The sequence below is a fragment of the Danio aesculapii genome, chromosome 6 (assembly GCF_903798145.1).
Source record: "Danio aesculapii chromosome 6, fDanAes4.1, whole genome shotgun sequence".
Lineage (NCBI taxonomy): Eukaryota > Metazoa > Chordata > Actinopteri > Cypriniformes > Danionidae > Danio > Danio aesculapii.
This window is the reverse complement of record NC_079440.1, coordinates 57037588-57061747: the sequence shown is the minus strand read 5'-3', so window position 1 is coordinate 57061747 and position 24160 is coordinate 57037588. Positions and strand designations below refer to the sequence as shown.

The following is a 24160-nucleotide window of genomic DNA, read 5'->3' as shown; positions in this document are numbered from 1 at the left end:
ACAGAAATGCCAACTGACCCAGCCGAGGCTCAAACCAGCGACCTTCTTGCTGTTAGACGACTGTGCTATACTGTGCCACCGTGCAGCCGTATTTTAATTTAAAAAATAACATTTTAAATCAATTCTTTCTATAGATTCAAATAACTTTAAATTAATAATTGTTAATGATTCTCTATCATTTTAAATTTGTGTCTTTAGCATTTATTTACAGGATTGTACAGTAGTTATTTCCCTCAGTGAAGTAGGCCTATCTGTGATTCTGTATATATTATGCTGACTCCTAGTGCTAAAGTAAATCACAAAAAAATCACAACCGTATGTTTACTGTATTTAAAATACATGCTGGTACTGAATATTTATTTTATGTAACTGCTAGATTAAGCTTGACGAATACTTAAAGAGTTGCACAAAGAGTTTTTATTACAATTAAATATTATTTTAGAATATTACTAGTATTCATTCATTCATTTTCCTTCAGCTTAGTCCCTTTATTCATCTGCGGTCGCCACAGCGGAATGATCCGCCAACTCATCCAGTATATGTTTTACACAGAAGATGCCTTCCAGTTGCAACCCAGTACTGGGAAACACCCATACACACTCATTCACACACATACACTACGCCCAATTTCATTCATTCATTCATTTTCTTTTCAGCTTAGTCCCTTTATTAATCCGGGGTCACCACAGTGGAATGAACTGCCAACTTATCCCTTCCAGCTGCAACCCACCACAGGGATACAGACTCACACGCACTCATACACTATGGCCAATTTAATTTATTCAATTCACCTAGAGCACATATGTTTGGACTGTGGGGGAAACTGAAACACCCCGAGAAAATCCACGCCAACGCAAGGAGAACATGCAAGCTCCACACAGAAACGTCAACTGATCCAGCTGGGGCTTGAACCAATGACCTTCTTGCTGCGAGGCGATAGTGCTAACCACTGAGCCACCATGTCACCCTGATTACTAATATTATTGTTTATATATTATTTAATGAACTAATTTGTGACCAACTTTATATACGAGCACACACATTTTCAAGCATCAAAACAATGTTTAATACAGCTTTATTTTGTCATTCATAATCTAGTCCTGTTTATTTTTTACTAAGCAAAACAAATCTGACTATGATAAGACATTATTGTAAATAATTCCTTATGTTAAAAGATATCCTTCAAACCTTTGTTTTGCCAGTCATAAGGTTTATTCATACATTAATTTTTTTCTCCAGCTTAGTCTCTATTTCAGAGGTCACCACAGCGGAATGAATCACCAATTATTATTGCATATGTTTTTTCGCAGCAAATGTTCCCTTATTGTTTTATTTTAACAAGCACATGTCAGAATAAGTATGCTGTTTCATTTTTACCCAATTTTATTTTATGCTTAATGACAGTGGAACATTTTTTCACACTTTTTAACCAAGTTGGGTTAATTTTTCAAGTTTTTGACAGAATAAAGTAAACACTTCAATTGCATCTAACATGCATTTTATGTATAAACCAATTTTTGTAAATTAAATCTGATAAGGATGTCAAAATGGGTCATCTTTGAGAAATACTATATATAATTCATTCATTTCCCTTCGGCTTAGTCCCTTACTTATCAGGGGTCGCCACTCCGGAATGAACCGTCAACTGTTCCAGCATATGTTTTACACAGCGGATGACCTTCCAGCTGGAACACAGTACTGGGAAACGCCCATACACTACGGCCAATTTAGTTCATCCAATTCACCTACAGCACATGTGTTGGGAGTGTAGCCTTTTGGTACTGTGTGCCGACATATAGCACAGAAGTACCTGAGTTTGATTCCCAGCTGGAGGTCTTTTGCCAATCCTTCCCCTCTCTCTACTCCCAATGCTTTCCTGTCTGAAATCACCACGGTCCTAGATCATAATAAAAGTGAAAACCCCTAAAAAATAAATATTAAAAAAAAGAAAAGAAATGCCAACTGGCCCAGTTGGCACTCGAACCAGCAACCTTCATGCTGTGAGGTTACAGTGCTAACCGTGCTGCCCTATTATATATAATATATTTCCCAAGTGATGTTTAATAGAGCAAGGACAATTTTTTACAATATTTCCTACAATGTTAAACCCAACACTCAACTTTATCAAATGAAATGAGTGTAGTTAACTCAAAATGTACTGAAAGTTAATTCTACTCATTTGAAAAGAGTTTTGAACTCAGTGTTGAAGATGAGTTAATTAAATACCTCATTACTTCAACTTAAATGGAGTAAGTTCACAGTACTCATATAGAATAGTTTTTTAACTCAAATGTTTTGTAGCAATCGGTTTTCTCAAACGGTTTTAGTTGCCTTAACTTATTGGATTTTACAGTACTCGTTCGGGCTGAGTTCTCTTCATTTATTGGGTTTTACTGTGCTCAGATTGCTCTGTTTATTCAAATGGATTAAGTTCACAGTACTCATTTGGATTAGTTTTTGAACTTAAATGGTTTGTTGCAATCAGTTTCCTCAAATGGTTTGAGTTACCTTAACCTTTTGGGTTTAACAGTGTATTTCTTCTGTGGAAAGTCATATTTCTTCAGAACAGATAGTCAATATTTTAAGTCCCCTTGAGGAATTTATATTTATTTTTTATTTGAATTTTTAAAATGGTTACAGAACAAGCCACCATTATCCAATGACTTGCCTGGTTAAAATAATTAACCGAGCAAAGCCTTTAAATGTCACTTTAAGCTAAATACTAGTATCTTTAAAAAATGTCTAGTAAAATATTATGTGCTTTCATTATGGCAAAGACAAAAGAAATCAGTTATTAGAAATGAGTAATTAAAAGTATTATATTTAGAAACTCGAACAGAAAAGTTAAACATAAATTAGGGAAAAATATAATAATTCAGGAGGGCTGGTTATTCAGACTTCAACTGTACTGTATATATCTTATACCATCATTTAAAACAATCTGGAAAGCGAGTGATTATATTTGCAGCATGGTTCTCAGAACCTTAGAAGGTCACCATCATCATCATCACCTTCATCATTCAGGCATTCTAATAGAATCCATTCTGCATTCCAGAGCGATGAGTGTGAACAGCGAAACCTCTTCACCACAACCACCGTCTCAAGGGAGCGCAGCAGTCAGACTCATGATGTCATTTCTGGAAGGAAGCCTGAGATTCTAACACTCGTGTGCAGCTTCAACATACATCAGGCGCGCAGCTCCGTCTGTAGGTCAGACCTGAAACAGAGACTACTGGCCAGATTAAAGATTGGCTATAAGAACAGTTACAAAAGCTTACAAAAAAAGAACAACAGGGACAAAATGAGGAGGCAGCTGAAGCTATCAAGGCAGCTCTATGTGGTAAACTTTGCAAAGACTTACAAGTTTGGACAACAAACCCAGCAGGCTGTGACAGATCATCTGGTCTGGCCTGAGGGTGAAGGTTTGAAGAGATTCCCAGTGTAAAACTCACAGCTAAAGCAACAATAAACTGTAAAAAATATATCCGTTAATTAACAGGTTCTGTATTCGGGATTCACATGCTTTTTCTGTTTATTTAGGGCTATGAATTGCATTATGGGACCTTAATCTCTGTCCTGCTGACTTGTCTGATGTCGAAAATTCAGTTCTGCAGTTCAACAAAGTAACTTTTATTGACATTTTAGTAGTTTGGTAGTAAAAAAAAATATATAAAATATATATACAATTTCAACCCAGGCGTCATGGTGGCGTAGTGAGTAGCACGATCGCCTCACAGCAAGAAGGTCGTTGGTTCGACCCTTGTCTGGGTCAGTTGGCATTTCTGTTTGTAGTTTGCATGTTCTCCCCGTGTTGGCGTGGGTTTCCTCTGGGTGCTCCACTTTCCCCCACAAGTCCAAAGACATGCGTAATAGGTAAATTGGGTAAGCTAAATTGCCCGTAGTGTATGTGTGTGAATGGGAGCGTATGGGTGTTTTCCAGTGTTGGGTTGCAGCTTGACGGGCATCCGCTGCGCAAAACATATGCTGGATAATTTGGTGGTTCATTCCGCTGTGGCGACCACTGATTAATAAAGGGACTAAGCCGAAAAGAAAATGGATGAATGAATGAGTTTCAAATCAGGCTCATTCTGAAAACGTTCCCCTATATACATTTCTGGAGAGTGCCAAATCCGTCCCAGGAGTCACATTTTTTTGCAGTTTTTGTTTTCGTGAATCCACCAGAGGCCGTTGTGTAGTCCTTTTGAGATCTCAAATTTCTCTTGCGAGTGCCTTTCATGCCTGCTGTTCTTGCGTAAATCCACCAGAGGCCGCTGTCTACTGACTGACTGACCGATCGACCCACCCACCCCTCCTTCTTTCCTAAACCCAACCAATAGTGTTTTCAAAAGCACAGATTGACCCGCCCACTCACTTCCCTAAACTCAACCGACAGTTTTCAAAAGCAATCCAGAAAAAGAAAAGCCCTCGCCTGATTTTTACCACATTTTCAGATTTTACCACATTCTCACCCTGTTATTTACTTGTTTAATTTATTTTTTGGCTTCTGTTTTTGTCTTACCTGCTTTCTGGATCCGTTCTTCATGAGCCTGTGTTCCAACATTAAGTCTGTGAAATAACAAAAACTTATAGCTAGTTTATTACCAGGTCTTTGTACAATGCCAAAACAGACAATATATCACTATTAGTTATTAAAAATGTCAATAAAAGTCACTTTTTTAAACTTTTCAACACCAAAAGTTATTGGACGAATGATCCAGATCCCATAATACAATTTGAAAAACATAAACGTTCAATTTAGCACTGGGCCAGTAAACGATATTATATCGAATCACTATCAAATTTGTCAACAACAATGATAAGCGCTGGACTTTTTTACTGTACATTATTGATCTAAGATTCAATCACACAGCAGAAATGTGCAACAATGGGAATCTAAAAGTGTGTTGATATTAAGGATGTACCGAATTTTCGCCCCCCCCCCCCCCCCCTCCATTTAATGGACCTAAATGATCTAATTTTTGTGGCTTTAGTCATTGTTGGGGTGCCCTTTTAAATCTGGAAGCATTAACAAATGATACTGAAATATACAGTTGAAGTCAGAATTATTAGCCGCCCTGTTTTTTTCCCCAATTTCTGTTTAACGAAGAAGATTTTTTTAGCACATTTCTAAACATAATAGTTTTAATAACTCATTTCTAATAACTGATTTATTTCCATGGCATTTAATAATAAACATTAAACAGATTGAAATTAACATCCGAGTTGGCGCCAATAGCCTAGTGGTACTGTGCACTGACATATACTGTAGCACCAACGGGCTCATGGCGACCTGAGTTCGATTCCCGGCTCGAGGTCATTCGCCAATCCTTACCCTCTCTCTTCTCCTAATGCTTTCCTGTCTGAGATCTCTACTGTCCTATCATAATAAAGGTGAAAAGCCCTAAAAATAATTATTTAAAAAATAAAAAAATAAATTAACATCCAAGACTAAATGGGCTTTCTAAAGTTATTTGCTTACAATTTTCCTTGTTGATGTTAGAAAGAAAGTCAGAGCCACCGGAAGTTTTGACTACAAACATAAAATCCCAGGAATGTACATGCTTAATATGATTTTATTTTATGAACCGCAGTGACCTGAATTGTTTTCAAGAGTGAAGCGTCTCTATGAAAGACACCCTTACATGAGGAACATTTTTACAAACACTTTTATTTTATTTAAATGTGTTGCAGTTTCTCTTCTACATTTACATGCACACAGGAAAATACAAAAAATAAGTCTAATTACATTTATCTACACACATTAAGACAGTTATGGGTTTTCAACAATAATTTTATCAGACACACTTTATTTTAATGCACAGTTCACGCTATTAACAAACTACTAACTCAGAATATTAGCTTAATAATCGATTAATTTGCTGCTTATTAGTAGTTATTATGGTAGTGGTTGAGTTTAAGTATTGGGTAGGATTAGGGATGTAGAATAAGGTCATACTTTACAGGGCTCAGTCGAGCTACCAAAAAATAAATAATCCTGACCATCAGACGATCGTATTGGGAAGAAAAATATACTGTAGACTATTGCAAGGCTTTTGCATTCTCTCACAAAATTGTTAATTATGTTATATTGTATTGAGAAGCCACTATCAATATGTGTTTGTGCCAACTGGTGCTGTCAAAAGTCTTTTTGATAAAAAATAAAAAGAATACAAATAATAAAGGTAGGCCTACCAGAGTCACAGAGGGACGAGACAGTCGAGACGAGACAAACGAGAGCTGTCAGTATGAATGACAGTTTATAAATAATGAAACCGGAACAGGGATGAGATCAACTGGAAAAGACTATTGCAGGATGTTATGAGTAGTAGATGAAGCAGGGGGACTGGAGGAGGTTGAGGAACCAGCAAAACAACAATCAGAGGAGACCAGGAGGGAATCACACTAGGAAGAAGAGAGACGCAGACACTGGAGATCACATGGAAAATGACAGGTAAGTATATCTGATTCACTCAAGGTTTCACTGACTGTGAGAGTAGTCCTTCTGACTTGCGATGAGGTCAGAGACTGAGTGAGGGATGGAGAGGGATTATATGGAGTTGGTGTGATGATGAGGATAACGTGAAGGTGCAGGGCTGATTAGTATTTAGGTGACTGTGATTGGGGTGACTGTGAGTGGGGAAAACCTGACCTGGCGTGCGTTTCCCAAAACTCGTAGTTTCTCTGTCGCAGATCCTTAGTTTGCACCATGTTAGTTAATGTAAAACACCCATAATAATGCTCTAAACAGGGTGGTAACAACTTCTTTAGAGAAGAACCCCATCATTTCTTTGTGCAAATTATATTGTTTTACACGCACACACATTTAAAAAGAATCTAGTTCAAGTTTTGATATAAACATGCACTCGTTTTTCATATTAATTCAAATATATGTAAATGGCACATACTGTATAGCAGTGTTTCCCAACCCTGTTCCTGAAGGCACACCAACAGTACACATTTTCAAACTCTCCCTAATCAAACACACCTGAATCAACTTATCATAACATCAGAAGAGACTCCAACACCTGAAGTTAATGGGTCAGAAAAGGGAGACATCCAAAATATGTACTGTTGGTGTGCCTCCAGGAACAGGGTTGGGAAACACTGCTGTATAGGGCCTGTGTTTCCTTTACAAATATTACAGAGAACATTACATATTCTATTCTAAAGAACATAAAATCACTTACAAAAGCTAACACAAATTCTAATCTCATATATAAATCATATAAATAAAAAAATAAATAATGAGGCTTTTTATTAAGAAATTAAATTTGATATTTATTATTAATATTAATGATGACGATTATTTATTTATTTACTTTATTATTATCATTATTAAGTAGGATATTGTTTATTTATTTTTTTTTTTTGAAAAGTCTACTTTTACAATTAGACACATGCAAACCACTGCAGAGATATTCTAACCAACTGGCCCATGTCATATACAGCAACGATATTTAATAAATAACCTACTCTAAATTAAAAGCATTAACGTATGCTACGTTTTTTGTTTTTTCACAAGCTTTGGAGACATAACGTAAATTCTGCTCTTAAATAATTGGTCACCTGCTATTTCTGTGGAGAATTTTGGTAAAAATCTGCGGATTTCTGCTGAATTATTTTGGTAGTATCATAACTAAAACCTTAAATAAGTGAAATAAAAAATTATATCTTTGACTTTTATTTAATGTTTACAATGCAAATCCAATTAGATCCACTTTATTTGGTAAACAAAGCAATTCTCTCATATAATATCTCTACTAAAAGACAGAAAATATTATGGTACAAACTACATTGTACATAGATCAGATAAACGTTTTCATATTATTCAATAATATTACTGTAATTAATTTAAAAACTGAATAAATATAGATTTACACACATTTACTCAAGTAAAAAAACTGAATTAATGATGGGCTAAAAATCTGCAAACTCTACGCGTGTCGATTTCGTGTGGGCCCACCTATAGCTTTCGTCATGAGCCATGGCTGTGTTCAAAATGACATCAATGCTTTTAACGTGCACTGCGAATGGAGCGCAACTGTAAACATGAAGGTCGCTAAAACTGAACTGTAAAAATAGTTTGAAAGCAAATTACACCTAAGAGTGATGACTTTAATGCTTTTTTATCTTTAATAATTCCAAGTTTAAATGTTAGAATGTTCTAAACGAATAGAGCTTAGAGGGGATAACTGAGAATAGAACACAGCCAGGAACTATGTTTCTAACTACAGCTCCAGAGGTGTAGTTGCAAGTGCACAAGTTTGCGATGCAGTTTGCAAATGTTCGTTGGAACAATGGATTTGGGAAACATCAAATCAACTAACTCTGTTTGTAATGACGGAACTTGCAACCTTAGTTGGCTAACGATGGTTTTCGGAAACGCACCTCAGGCTGTGACAACCAGGTTTTCACATGTTTTTTTTTCAGGAACAAATAAAATAAAATAAAATAAAATAAAATAAAATAAAATAAAATAAAATAAAATAAAATAAAATAAAATAAAATAAAATAAAATAAAATAAAATAAATAAAAATAAAATAATTCAAGGTTATTTTTCAAAATATATCTGTAGCCTATAACGAATGCCATTATAATATAATTTTCTTTAGTTAATGTATGCATTTCTATATCTATTTCTATAGCAAACTATGTCTTTTCTATAAGGGCCACTTGAATTTACTTCAGGCTACCAAACACTCAAAAGCATGAAAGGAGATTAAGAAATTTCCTGCTTTATAAGTGTTAATAAACAGTTCATATTTTAATAATAGTCAGGTTATAGCCAGTAGTTAATAGTGTGAATTGTTACTTAAAATAAAGTGTAACCTCGTTTTTTCACAATTAATTATAAACTACGAAGACGTAAAAGGCAAAACAAGACAAACACCAAAATGTTGGGTTTTCACATTTGCATCAGGAGATCATGGAATTATTTCTGCTTTTCCAGATCATTTTTGCAAGAAACTGCATGAGTGGTTGAGCTGTTTGACATACTCCAAGCATCAGTCAATGACACCGCATGTGCACAAATCTCAAATTTGCTATCGGCTTTGATAAATCTGGACCTTGTTTTAATCTGAAGCTTTCGGCACCCCTGCACAAACACCCGTCCTCACTTGCTCTCTCATTTTTACACATTTACACATACACAAATCATTGAAACTGCCAGCTACACATCTTTGTTACAGGAGTTAAATCCAGTGTAAATCAGCATAAATGAATACACCTCCTTCTGAAAATGAATATTTTTATAAATTTCTTAGTGAATATGGACAATACGGTTATGTGCATTTAAACAAAACAGTTTTATTAAACAGTTATATTCTTTAAAATAAGGTTTTGGTCAGATAATGTTTTTAGGAATAGAAAGATAACACATTTATATTCAAATTACAAACTACAACATTTTAATTAAGGGAGGCATGGTGGCTCAGTGGTTAGCACTGTCACCTCACAGCAAGAAGGTCGCTGGCTTGAGTCCCTGGGTCAGTTCTGTATGGAGTTTGCATGTTCTCCTCGTGTTTGCGTGGGTTTCCTCCGGGTGCTCCAGTTTCCCCCACAGTCCAAACACATGCGCTATAGGTGAATTGAATAAACTAAATTGGCCATAGTGTATGAGTGTGTGTGTAAATGCGAAAGTGTATGGGTGTTTCCCAGAACTGGGTTGCAGCTGGAAGGGCATCCACTGCGTGAAAACATACGCTGGAATAGTTGGTGGTTCATTCCACTGTGGCGACCCCTGATAAATCAGGGACTAAGCAAAAGGAAAATGAATGAATGAAAAAATTTCAATTAAATTTGATATTTTCTGTTACTCTTGATTTGACATGTTTCTTAAAATGTTATTTAATATTTTTCCTCAACATATTAATTTGTGTAACTAATTTTGCACTTTGATCTTAAGTTATTGGGTTAAATTAACTTTACTTTTGGCTTTGGTACTGACTAATCTAATGCATATGCACAAATATATTATTGTAAAGCACAGGTGTCAAAGCCAGTTTCTGAAAGGCCACAGCTCTGCACGGTTTAGTTCCAGCCCTGCTTCAACACACTTACCTGTAGGTTTCAAACAAGCCTGAAGGACTCAATTAGTTTGAGCAGGTGTGTTTAATTAGGGTTGGATCTAAACTGTGCAGAGCTGCGGCCCTCTAAGAACTTGCTTTGACACCTGTGTTGTAAAGCATCCCATAGAAAATATGAATTTAACACAGAAGGATCTGTGAAGGGTAGGGTTGTGCATTTTGGGGAAAATATCTAATTGCATTTTGACAGATATTGCGATTTGATTTTCGATTTAATTTTGAAGTCTAGCTTCAGGTCAATAATCTGCAAGCCATGGCAACAATTCAGCGACAGCTCCTAAAAATGACCTGTTTCTGTTCGGTGTCTGTGACTTTGAAACCAAAATATTCCCATATTACAAATGCTGTTTTTCTTAGATATTAATTCATCTGTTAATGCTTCGGAAGCAGCAGATGCCATAATCCCACTTGCCATCACTTTCCTGTTTGTTTTCTTTTTTATTGTGGGCCTAGTTCGGTTGCGCAATTCTGATTGGGCAGAACGAAAGTGTGCCAAAGTCCCTTTAAGGCAAGTCATTTCACTCGGAGGCCATCTTTGAAACGCCTCTCGGGCAGTATGCTCAGGCATTCTGTTTGAATGGGGAAACATCAAATTCTTCAAAATTGTATGCCAAGTTTATGAATAAATGTCATATTGGGAGTCACCAAAAAAATAAACAATTGTCTCTTTAATTTCATTTCTAAATGTTCGAATCACAGAAAATCTGCAAAAACAGTAGCGATCACTGATGGGTTCCTGCACTAGTAGGCTGGGCATCATTCGCCATATTGACATTTACACTTTTCCCCATTTAAAACTATTCGAGTGACACGTCTTGTGTATTCTATGGTCTTCAATTAGCTATTAAGACTGTCACACACAGCCAGCAGTCACGCATTTGCTCTGGGCGTAGGAAATTAGATAATACATATATTATTCATATCGCAGCCTCTTGCGATTAACTAATCGCAACCTTTCAAATTCCGATTCGGTTTCAATTAATTGCACAGCCCTCATGAAGGGTGTACTTATTTATGCTGAGCACTGTATATGTGTAGAAAGAGAGAGAGAGATAAAGATCCTTTAACTAAAAATCATTTTTATTCTTAATTAATACCAAATTTAAATGACTAGCTCTCTTGTCAAATAGTACATAACTGAAATCCAACCTAGGCTCATTCTGAAAACATACCCCTATATACATTTCTGAAGAGTGCCAAATCTGTCCCAGGAGCTACGTTTTTTTGCAGTTCTTCGCGAATCCACTAGAGGCCGCTGAGTACGCTTTTCGAGATCTCAAATTTCTCTTGCAAGTGCCATTCGCGCCTGCTCCTCTTGCATAAATCCACCAGAGGCCGCTGTCGACTGACTAACTGACTGACTGACTGACTGAGTAATTGACTGACGCACCCACCCCCATCACTAAACCCAACCACAATCCAGAAAAAGAAGAGCCCTCGCCTGATTTTTACCACGTTTGCAGATTTTACCACATTCTCACCCTGTTATTTACTTGTTTATTTTATTTTTTGGCTTCTGTTTTTGTCTTACCCACTTTCTGGAACCGTTCTTCGCCGCACTCTAACCCAGTCCTCGTGGTCAACTCCTCTCTGTGTCTCAAGTCTTCTGATGTACATGGTGAGCTACTGGACAAACTGGTAACAGTGGAAAAGCCATACATACTGAGGTAAGCTGTCAGCTGCTAGCGCGAAAAGGAACGGCCTCACAACGCCCCGTAGCGTTCGTTTTAAAGATGAAATGCAGCCATACGTAGCTCTGGCTACATAATTCATGATCTCCAGAAATGTATATAGGGCTACGTTTTCAGAATGAGCCTGTGTTGCTGAAATCATTCAGCGTACTGATATAGAACCATAATGCCCTCAAAACATGCCGGAACTACTTTAGCTGTGCATTCATCTTAAAATGACTGCTAACTTTAGAATGTTCATCAGCCAATTAGAACCAAGCATTCAACAGACCAGAAGTATATGCTAAAAAACAATTAAACACAGTTCCTTTTTCAAGCATGCAATTCATCTAACATGACCCCCTCAACACCAGGGGTCATCTGCATCACAAATCAACCACTTCAATGCACTTCCTTTCTCCAGAACATCCATCCTTTGATTTCAGCCCATATAAGAGGATATCAAATCTCTCTATGGCATGTAAAATCATGCACACAAGGCTTTGTTTTTCGTCAATTGAGCTGATGTTGAATGAGAATGTCTCCCATTCACTGCATGTGAAAAAAAAGATGCCAGCGGGACGTCATTAGATTTTTACTCGCAGGCGATTTTGCCGTCGAAGCTGGAGAGAGCGATGGCGAAGGCTTGTACGGCACACAGAGGATACCTGTAGTCCAGAGTGAAGGCGTCGTCTGCAATTCTCCCAAACTGCATCACAATGTAGTCCTCTGAAAAACACAGTAAAAGAGTCACATAATCAGGGTTTCTGCAGATATCATAATGTCAAATTTAAGAATTTTTAAGACCATTAAGTATTAAATTTAAGACCTATATCACAATATCAACACGCATACACATTAAGAGAAAATGCAAAATCACAAAATTAGTGGTAAAATAAATGTATTCTAATTGAACAGTACTGAAGACAGGTTAGATGCACCACTGAACTACAGAAAAAATGAACAAACAAACATCTTAATGCTGGCACCGCATCGCGCACCTCACGAAACGGACGAGGCTTTAATACTTGACGCGTTCGCTATTGAAATATTCTTTTAAATGACATGGGGCGGTCAAAAGAAACCCACTGTAAAGTCAGACGGATAAACACAGAAGTTTCTGGAACTATGTCATATGATTAATATCATTGAAGATTTTTAAACTAACTGTTTTTTATAATTTTCATAATTTATTATAATGATTCTAAAGATTTTAACAACCATTCAGGATTTTTTTAAATCAAACTTTGATGCATCACTTGCTTTTGTTCATATCTCGGACAGTTCTACCTATTAAAGTTAAATATTAAATGGCAACAGAACATGGGTTGCTCTACAATTATATTTTTTATTATAGCAAGAATAAAAGCCAAAAAAAAAGTACATTTACTAAAACTGAAGTTTTTTTATTTTTATTTTGCCCACTCAACAATTCACTCATTATTATCTGGCTAGTTTCTGTCCTCTACTTATAAGCTAAAAAGGCAATAATGGTCCAATATTCCAGACCATTATCATCAATAAAGCCTAGAAACATGGCATCAGTATATTGTAAACTGATAGGTTCATATATTCCTTTCCAGTTATCAAAAACATAATTTGCTCCTTCATTTTAGTTTGTAACTTGTAAATTGTTTTAAATACTAAATTGTAAATCTACGTATATACTTTTACAAAAACTTTCCTCCTTTCCCACGGCTGTTGCAATTTCTAGCCAATAATTATTGGCCTTCAAGTTATCCCTATCATCACGCATGGATGGACCCATAAAGATGTGTGTACAGGCGTACTTGTTTAAGACAAAATCTCTTCAAAGTGTTTCATATTCCACTCAAATCAAATGTGGCGCCGCACGAACTGTTCACTCGAGTCTCAAAAAATTAAATGAGCTCCGCCTGCCGAAATCATGTCACGCGCACCCAGCGAACCAACGAACACAGCGATGATGTCACATTCGCCGCGCACACTGAGTTCAATAGCAGAAAGCTGATTGGCTATTGCATGTTGGTGTCATCTGTAGTTATAATACCAAAAATTACATTTGCACTAAAGAAATAAAGAACTACAACACCACGAAAACCAAGCAACAACAACAAAAAAGAATTTAAATGAGCGTAGCGTTACATAGACATAAGAAAAACAAGACCTGTGCAAAAATATTTAAGACCTAGAACAGCGAATTTAAGACTTTTTAAGGCCTAAAATTTCAATTTTTAAATTTGACACTTTTTAAGAATTTTTAGGACCCCACTGACCCTGCATAATGCTTTATCTACTTTACAGTTAGGTTACATTAGTTATTGTTAGTTAATCTATTCACTAACATGCACAAACCATACACGTATGGCTGTATATATTTATCTTTGTCAACACTGGTTACTGAAACATCAGTCATTGATGGTTCTTGTTAACCCACAATGTATTAACTAATGTTAACTTTGAATTTTAATAATACATTATTGAATGTTGAACTATGATTAATTAATGATGTACAAATATTGTTCTTCTTAGTTCAGGTTATTCATTTCTATTTACATTGACTAACATTATCTGGAATACTTGATTCTGATTGGTCGGTCGCAACATTCCAAAGTATGTCATGCTGAGATAACAACCGCTAAGTAACACAGACTCATATGGGAACTGTTTAATTATTTAAATAATTAAACAATTATTTAATTAAAGGGCAGCGCGGTGGAGCAGTGGGTAGCGCTCTCGCCTCACAGCAAGAAGGTCACTGGTTCAAGCTTCGGCTGGGTTAGCTGGCATTTCTGTGTGAGTTTGCATGTTCTCCCCATGTTGGTGTGGGTTTCCTCTGGGTGCTCCGGTTTCCCCCACAAGGTCAAAGACATGCGGTACAGGTGAATTGGGTAAGCTAAATTGTTCATGTATGTGTGTGAATGAGAATGTATGGGTGTTTCCCAGTGATGGTTGCAGCTGGAAGGGCATCCGCTGCGTAAAACATATGCTGGATAAGTTGGCGGTTAATTTCAGTTTGGCGACCCCTGATTAATAAAGGGACTAAGCCCAAAAGAAAATGAATAAATGAATGACCTTCAGTGAATATGTTCCCATTCTTATATTTACATTCACATTCATTTATATCTGCTTGTGTGTCAAGGCGTGGTTTTTGACTGTTTGGCGCCAGCTTGTGAATAAATAATACAGAGGTTAGTATATTGTCCATTCAACTCGTATAGTTTCTGTTAGCTTTGAGTTTTTAACAGTTTGGCACCATCTTGTGGCTGAATAATGTGCAGGTTAGTGTATACTCCATCAGCTGTTTCGTTTCTGTCAGCTTTGCGTTTAATTAAAGATTTAATAAACTATGGAGCAGAACAATGTTTTGTGTCTAATTTTTGTGTTTTGTGGCAAGTAGCCATGTAATAAGTAGGATAAGTAGATCTAGGTGGTTGTTTTTGCAGAATAAAGGCCTTCAGTCTTATTCAACAGTGCTCCGTTTTGTGTTTTGGCAGCTAATAAACCTGTTGGGCTTTATTCTGTGATAACCTCCTGGATGTATTTTATACCTAACTTACAGTAGCTTATGGAACATTACTGCAATTTATGTGTTACCACTAAAACTTAAGTGCATTTTCATTCATTCATAAAATCAAATAAATGTTGCACAAAAATAGGTTTACGCTGACTTATTAAAAAAAAAAAAAAATGAAGGAAAAAATACAACTGGAATAAAAAAAAAAATATAGCATAAAAATAGGTTTAAGCTGACGTATTTTAAAAATAGTCAGAATTAAGGAAAAATTAAGCTTGAATTAAAAAAATGACTGAAATAAAACAAATATTGCACAAAAAATAGATTTAAGTTTACGTATTAAAAAATATTGAAAATGAAGAAAAAAATTAACTGGAATAAAAAAAAGACTGAAAAAAATGTAATACATATTGCACAAAAAGTAGGTTGAAGATGACATTAAAAAATACTAAAAATGAAGAGAAAAAATGTTAACGTGAATAAAAAAAATTACTGAAATAAAAAAATATTGTACAAACAATTTATGATTAATAATTAAAATTTCTTAAAAATAAAACAAAAACTGAAACTGGAATTAAATAATTACTGTAAAAAATGAATAAAATATTGTACAAAAAGTAGGTTTAAGCTGATGTATTAAAAAATATTCAAAATAAAGGGAAAAATTAACTGGAATAAAAAATACAAAAACATTCAATATTGGACAAAAAACAGGTTTAAACTGGTGTATTAAAGTACTCAAAATGAAGGGGAAAATGAAACTGAGATAAAAAAAAATCACTGAAATAAAATATGAAATATTCAAAATGAAGAGAAAAGCAAATAAAGTGGGATAAAAATTTACTGAAACAAACAAACACACAAAAAAGCAAGGTTAGCTAATGCAAATGTTTTGGAGCAATATTAAGAGCTCTGCAGAGACAGAGTTGAGTCACTCACGGTCTTTGTTATGGACGATCTGGAAGTTTTTGATGGAGGCCTGTGTGACTCTGCCATTGAAGTTCAGCACATGTGAAGCGGTTTCTTCATTCCACACCGGCGTCTTATTGCGCAGCTCTATCAGATTTTCCATGTTTCTGTTTTGATGTCTCATGAGGAGGCCATCGTTTTCCTGAAGGGAAAAAATACAAACAGTAACACACATTTTCTGCTATTGCTTTGCAGAATAAAAATAATAATAATAAATAAATAAATAAATAAATACATAAATAAATAAATAAATAAATAAATAAATAAATAAATAAATTAATTAATTAATTAATAATAATAATAATAATAAATCTGTGGATTTATCCAGAATGATTTTGAGAGTGTAGAAGCTGAAAAACTAATACATAAAATAAAAAAAATGACTTGACTTTTATTTAAGGCTTACAATCAAAATCCAATTAGGATCCCTTGTTTGACTAATAAAGCGACAGCAGGCCTCTCACATAATACATCCACTAAAAAACAGAAAATATTACATTACAAGCTGTATTGTACATAGGTTATCTAATTATTTGCATATTATTCAATAATTATAAGAAGAATAATCATCATCATCATCATCATCATAATACTGAAATTAATATAAAAACTGAATAAATAAATATTTACACATTCCCATAAATAAAAAAGTAATAAAAAATAAAATAAATAGTAAAATATATAATCAATAATAGCATTAAATTAAATTAAATAGATAAGAAAATTAAATTAATTAAATTAATTAAATTAAATTAAATTAAATTAAATTAAATTAAATTAAATTAAATTAAATTAAATTAAATTAAATTAAATTAAAAAATAAACAAATCATTAATCATTAAGAACTAATAATAAATTAAATTAAATTAAATTAAATTAAATTAAAAAATAAACAAATCATTAATCATTAAGAACTAATAATTAATAAATTAAATTAAATTAAATTAAATTAAATTAAATTAAATTAAATTAAATTAAATTAAATTAAATTAAATTAAATTAAAAAATAAACAAATCATTAACAATTAAGAACTAATAATTAATAATAAATTAAATTAAATTAAATTAAATTAAATTAAATTAAATTAAATTAAATTAAATTAAATTAAATTAAATTAAATTAAATTAAATTAAATTAAATTAAATTAAATTAAATTAAATTTAATGGGCTCAAATATTTGTGATTTCCTTGGAAGCAGATTCCTTGTGCGTGTATACATATTATATAAAATATATTATTAAATTTCTATAAATAAATGTCCTTTATTATCTAAATATCTCTTTTAATGTTTGTTTGTGAAAGGGACTAAGCCGAAAAGAAAATGAATGAATGAATATTTTTGAGTGTTTTACTTACACTACGTGGTCGTATGGGGACTCGATCGCCATCTTTGTTCATGCCAGGTATAACTATAATCATTCTCCTCGGCCCTTTCATGCCCAAAACATTTGTTTCCTAAAGCCACAATACAATACGAAATGAATATTGTGACATAACACACACACTGAGTAATGCACTAGTGCTTTAGTGGATATGATTGTCTTACGTAGATGATGGCTGCCAGTTCCTGCCGTGCGTTAGACATGTCAGGCAGAGCTCTGTCCGGATGCAGTGCATTATCAAACACAGTGAACTTTGTTCCCATCAGATTTGACCTGAAATAAAAGAGCAACTATCATTGAATTGATGCGCAATAAACCTATAAACAAGCGAAGAGCAGGTTTAAATAGGCTCAATGGTTAGCACTGTAGCCTTACAGCAAGAAGGTCGCAGGTTCAAGCCCCAGCTGGGTCAGTTGGCATTTCTGAGTTTGCATGTTCTCCCCGTGTTGGCGTGGGTTTTCTCTGGATGCTCCAGTTTCCCCCACAGTCCAAACACATGCGCTATAGGTGAATTAAATAAACTAAATTGTCCGTAGTTTATGTTTGTGAATGGGTGTGCATGGATGTTTCTCAGTACTGGGTTGCAGATGGAAGGGTATCAGCTGTGTAAAACATATGCTGGCTGAAAAAAGCTCTAGCTGTAGCCCATTGTGCTAATGGTAACGTTCAGCACTCACTGACCTGAGCTTCCCAACAAAGTTTTCTCCTCCTCTGGAAAGGTCAGTGGGGTCGATGGAGATCAGGTAGTTTGAGGTTGTGCTTTTTTTCCTCTTCCTTCCCGCTAACAGAAACACCTGGATGTAGGATGGACATCAGAACAACAGGTTACATTAGTTTTAACTTTATTTGAGACTGCAAAGCACAATTTAACCAAACGTTAGCTCATATTCGGTCAGTTTCAAATGTTCTATTGTTGTTTAAACAGATCAGGATTGATAAGTGACTTTGGAGCATGACTATACTTAAAGACTTAAGTTGCACGGGTATATTAGTGGCAAACAGGATCAGTTGGTGGTTCATTCCACTGTGGCGACCCCAGATTAATAAAGAGACTAAGCCGAAAAGAAAATGAATGAATGAATGAATATTGGTGGCAAACACAATTACACTTTTTATGCCAAAAATCAGGCGATGCAGTGGCGCAGTAGGGAGTGCTGTCGCCTCACAGCAAGAAGGTCGCTGGTTTGAGCCTCCGCTGGGTCAGTTGGCGTTTCTGTGTGGAGTTTGCATGTTCTCCCTGCGTTCGTGTGGGTTTCCTCCGGGTGCTCCGGTTTCCCCCACAGTCCAAAGACATGCAGTACAGGTGAATTGGATAGGCTAAATTGTCCGTAGTGTATGTGTGTGTGAATAAGTGTGTATGGGTTTCCCAGTGATGGGTTGCGGCTGGAAGAGCATCTGCTGCATAAAACAAAATGCTGGATAAGTTGGTGGTTCATTCCACTGTGGCGACCCCTGATTAATAAAGAGACTAACCCGAAAAGAAAATGAATGAATGAATGCTAAAAATCCTTAAAATATTAAGTACAGATCATATTCCATGGATATAAATATTTTAGTAAACTTCCTTTTTTAAATATACAAAATTTTAATTTTTAAATTTAGTAATATTCATTGCTAAGAACTTAATTTGCACAATTTTAGAGGCCATTTTGGTGACACAGTGACTCGATGGTTAGCACTGTCACCTCAGCAAGAAGGTCTGTGAAATTTTCAGCTTAGTCCCTTTATTAATCTGGGGTCGCCATAGGAGAATGAACCGCCAACTTATCCAGCATATGTTTTACGCAGCGGATGCCCTTCCAGCTGCAACCCATCTCTGGGAAAGGTAAAGTAATAAAATATAATAATTATTCTTTATCACAAAAATATGTCTAAATCATCCTAATATTAAAATGCAAGATGAAATCTTGACTGTTGCTTTTCAGTGCAACACTTCTAAATCATTCTGTAGTAATGTGCATACAACTCAAATGTAAAAGTTATACACTACTGTTCTAAAGCATGAGGCCAGTAAGGTCAGTAAATCCAAATATTCAGTAAAGACATATTAATGTTAACATATATACAAAACCAAAAAATTACTATGTAAAACAGCACTTCCTACAGTCTGATGCTTTTGTTATAATCATATGTCTAGAGCAAATCAACATAATAAAACTATTTCTGAAAGATCACGTCACACTGCTGGAACACACTACATCTTAAAATAGAAAATGAACAATTGTACAATTCTATACTGATTTCAATGTATTGTTGATCAAACTGATACAGACTAAATGACTTTTCTGAAAAATGTGCATGGATAAATACAGAAGATGTCGTACTTTCTTCTCGTTGTCCAGATGCAGGTAGTATGTTGGGTAAAGGCCTTTGTCCATCCCTCTCTTGTCACGCGTCACTTTGCACTTCACGGTGACTCCTTGTTCTGCAGGTTGAAGCACAAACTCCTCCAGATTGTCAAACTCGATGACTGGAGAAGGTGCTCGCTCCTCCTTCAGAGGAATAAGAAGAAAAACAACATTACTGACCTTAAGCACCAAGATATAGATTTACTTTGCATTTACTAGTATAAATCATGATGAATTTCTGCTGCATTCTTCATACTGTGGTAACATGATGAATTCACCTTTTTGCCTTTTTTCCCTTTGCCCTTTTTCTTTTTCTGTGTCACTTCTGAATCAGAGTCTTCAGTCTCTTCTGCTTTCGCAGAACCTGAGGAGGCGATCCAAAAATGTAAATTACTATTTATATGTATTCAATTTATATTACACAGTACAGAATAACGCAGGGTTCCCACGCTTTCATGAACAGCAGATTCAAGACCTTTCAAGGACCATTCATTTTAAATCAAACACCTTTGTAATTTATAAAAAGCATATGCATATGTAGCGGAGCGCCTTACTGTACTTAACTTTTTAAAAATTACTTTATTTTAAGGTTTATATATATATATATATATATATATATATATATATATATATATATATATATATATATATATATACATACATACACACACACACACACACACACACACACACACACACAGAACAAGAAGAAACATCAGCTCTTACTTTAGACATACAAAAGACAATATAAAAGAAAACAAAAAGAAAAAGAGACAAAAAAAACCCACACATCATAGTCAGAAAACATACAATCAAAACTAGAGAGGGTATATAACTTAAGGCTCAGAGGAGTCACTGGATTGCTCGAGATCTAGATTTGTCAAAAAAAATCAAGAAATTGACCCCAAGTAGCCAAAATTGTTCTTATGGAGCTAGTCCTTAAAAAATTGAGCCTCTCCACAGGGTATATAAAGAACGCCTTAAGTTGAATTTATTACCTTTTACTACTTTTTTTAATACCTTCAAAACATTTTTAATACCTGCACAACTGTTGTGGCGTAAATGAAATATCTTTCCAAATAGATTAACATATTGCAAATAACATATACAGTTGAAGTCTGAATTATTAGCCCCCCTTTGATTTTTTTCTTCTTTTTGAAATATTTCCCAAATGATGTTTTACAGAGCAAGGAAATTTTCACAGTATGTCTGATAATATTTTTTCTTCTGGAGAAAGTCTTGGAGAAAAGCAGTTTTTTACTTTTTAAAAACCATTTTAGGGTCAAAATTATTAGCCCCTTTAAGCTATATTAAGCGATTGTCTACAGAACAAACCATCGTCATACAATAAATTGCCTAATTACCCTAACCTGCCTAGTTACCCCAATTAACCTAGTTAAGCCTTTAAATGTCACTTTAAGCTGTATAGAAGTGTCTAGAAAAATATCTAGTCAAATATTATTTACTGTCATCATGGCAAAGATAAAATAAATCAGTTATTAGAAATGAGTTATTAAAACTATCATGTTCAGAAATGTATTGAAAAAATCTTCTCTGTGTTAAACAGAAATTGGGGAAAAATAAACAGGGGGGCTAATAATTCTGACTTAACTGTACATAAGTAAAGCAGAGGGATTAATCAAGACGTCACAATGGGGCTTTGTCCATAGTTTTTAATCAATGTCATATATGTCATCAATGTCAATAGCCGCTCTTCTAAGAACAGTTCGGTACGGTTGTTTTGTCAACAGTGTTGCCAGATATAGCAGACTTTTCCAGCCCAAAACCCACCCAAACGCACAAAAAAACCGCCCAAAATATTAGATTAATATTTTATTTAATTTTAATTGATTTAAATTGAAATTATCCTAGCTACTTTAACTGTCATAATTGTTAACCATACAGCAACCAACACCAGCAGTCACAGAACCATAACATAACCGGATCACATTGAAACACTGCCCCCCTCTCACCCACACACTGCACTACCTTTTAGAGTATTTTTTACTTTCGAAATGGGGTATAAATTCATCCCATTTGGCTTTTTAAATGGTTTTGAACATAATTAGGTGCTGCTTGTCAACCAGACAACGCTTCTATGTTTGTTCTTGCTGTCAATTGCAGGAAAAAATGATCGATAAAAGTGTCATAATAAACTGCTGTGAGTTTAACTGCAGGCGCTGCGTGATGCAAGCGAGGTTATATTATTCGTCTTGTTGCAGACGTGGCAATAAGCCTCGCGGCTGTTGCCAACTACAGGCCTAAGCCAGTCTTTAAATCTTGAGTCCTTCAGCCAGAGGTCCGAAAACTTGCATTTCCCCATGTTTTAATTGAATTAATGAATGAAAGTGAGCTCGCCTATATAGCTGGCAGCAAGCCCAGTTTGTTTCAGCACGCGTGCGAACGAACACCACCTCACATGATATCGCTCAGGTCCTACTCTCAACGCATAAATAAATCCATGCAAATTTGAGAATAAAGGCCTGTACTTAACACAGTATCTAAAAAAATTAAGCTCAAATATTTAATACCTCATCAGATGACGTTTATCACTTTTTAATCCTTTTTAATGCCCTTAATTTCATTTACTACCTTTTACAACCCTGACACCCTGCTCCATCTGAATATCAGATATCATATCAGAAATCCAGTTCTGGAATGAGGGGGGTGAAGGTGATTTCCAATTGTTTAGCACTAGTCTTTTAGCCACCACCATGCCTTGTATTAAAGACTCTTGCATTGTTTGAGGGAGAGAAGATGTGTTTTTGAGAAGCCAAAGATGGCAAGTTCAGCATCTGGTAGAACAGGTCTGCTATAAGCCTTGGAGTACTAGTCATGTTTGTCCAGAATCTGTTCAGTTAGGGACAGAGCCAGAATGCGTGAGCAACCGTGTCCTCTACTGTCTTGCCTGTATCGCACATTGGTGAGACAGACGGAAAGATTTTATGGAGCTTGGCTTTAGTCTAGTGTAGATGATGTATGACCATGAATTGAATCAGTTGGTGTCTGCTGTTGATGCGGTGGCGCAGAAGGTAGTGCTATCACCTCACAGCAAGAAGGTCGCTGGTTCGAGCCTCAGCTGGGTCAGTTGGCGTTTCTGTGTGGAGTTTGCATGTTCTCCCTGCCTTCGCGTGGGTTTCCTCCAGGTGCCCCGGTTTCCCACACAGTCCAAAGACATGCGGTACAGGTGAATTGGGTAGGCTAAATTGTCTGTAGTGTAAGAGTGTGAATGAGTGTGTATGGATGTTTTCCAGAGATGAGTTGCAGCTGGAAGGGCATCCGCTGCGTAAAACATATGCTGGATAAGTTGGCGGTTCATTCTGCTGTGGCAACCCCTGATTAACAAAGGGGCTAAGCCGAAAAGAAAATGAATGAATGAATAAATGGTGTCTGCTGTTGACTGAGCATGACTGTATTGAAGTCACAGTTCTGCACTTAACTTTGGACTTACACTTTGTTTTCACTTACACTAAATTTTTGCATTAAAAAAGTCGTTTTTTGACCATTCAAAATTGGCCATGGATTCAAAATGTCAAACTTTTGACCATTTAAAAAATGTAATAAGATTTGTTGAATTCAATACTGGTCATATTCAAATACGGTTTCTGAAATATTGATAAATTGTCCATTATTCATCAGTGACTGCGTTTACATGGACATCAGTAATCAAATTATTTGCCTCAATCTGAATGAGACAATAATATGATAAAGGTGTTTACTCGTGCTATAGCTTTCACAGTTCGCTGCGTTGGGAAGCTCAAGCTTGGTGAACTCTGACCTATGAAATCGCATCAAATGACCACATGAGACCAATAGAAGATCAAAACATGACCTCAGTGTACATACATTTAAAATATGGATCCACTGCTCGCTTATTTTTAATGTCTAATCATCGTTTAATCTCACCCCTTTGCCACACTGTATGACAGAATTTCACATGCTCAAACTCTAGTGTCACATCACAAACACCTCACATCAGTTATTTGTAATCTGATGTATAGATGATATAATTGAAATGTATGGCTTTATAAATGTACATACAGTTGAAGTCAGAATTATTAGCTGTTTATTTTTTTCCCCAATTTCTGATTAACAAAGAGCAGATTTTTTTCTACACATTTCTAAACATAATAGTTTTAATAACTCATTTCTAATAACTGATTTATTTTATCTTTGTCATGATGACAGTAAATAATATTTGACTA

The 24160-nt window shown here is 35.3% G+C and overlaps 1 protein-coding gene across 1 annotated transcript in view; it reads right to left on the bottom strand.

The window, feature by feature from the left end:
• Positions 1-12354: 12354 nt before the first annotated feature.
• LOC130231266 (tubby-related protein 1-like) overlaps positions 12355-24160 on the bottom strand; it is a 55694-nt gene continuing 43888 nt past the window's right edge. The window contains exons 9-15 of the mRNA XM_056460755.1: positions 20234-20319; positions 19932-20099; positions 18289-18401; positions 17772-17880; positions 17582-17680; positions 16195-16366; positions 12355-12488 (exon numbers count right to left, since the gene is read on the bottom strand). Coding sequence (XP_056316730.1) covers positions 12355-12488; positions 16195-16366; positions 17582-17680; positions 17772-17880; positions 18289-18401; positions 19932-20099; positions 20234-20319 — 881 coding nt within the window. The remainder of the gene's footprint in view (positions 12489-16194; positions 16367-17581; positions 17681-17771; positions 17881-18288; positions 18402-19931; positions 20100-20233; positions 20320-24160) is intronic.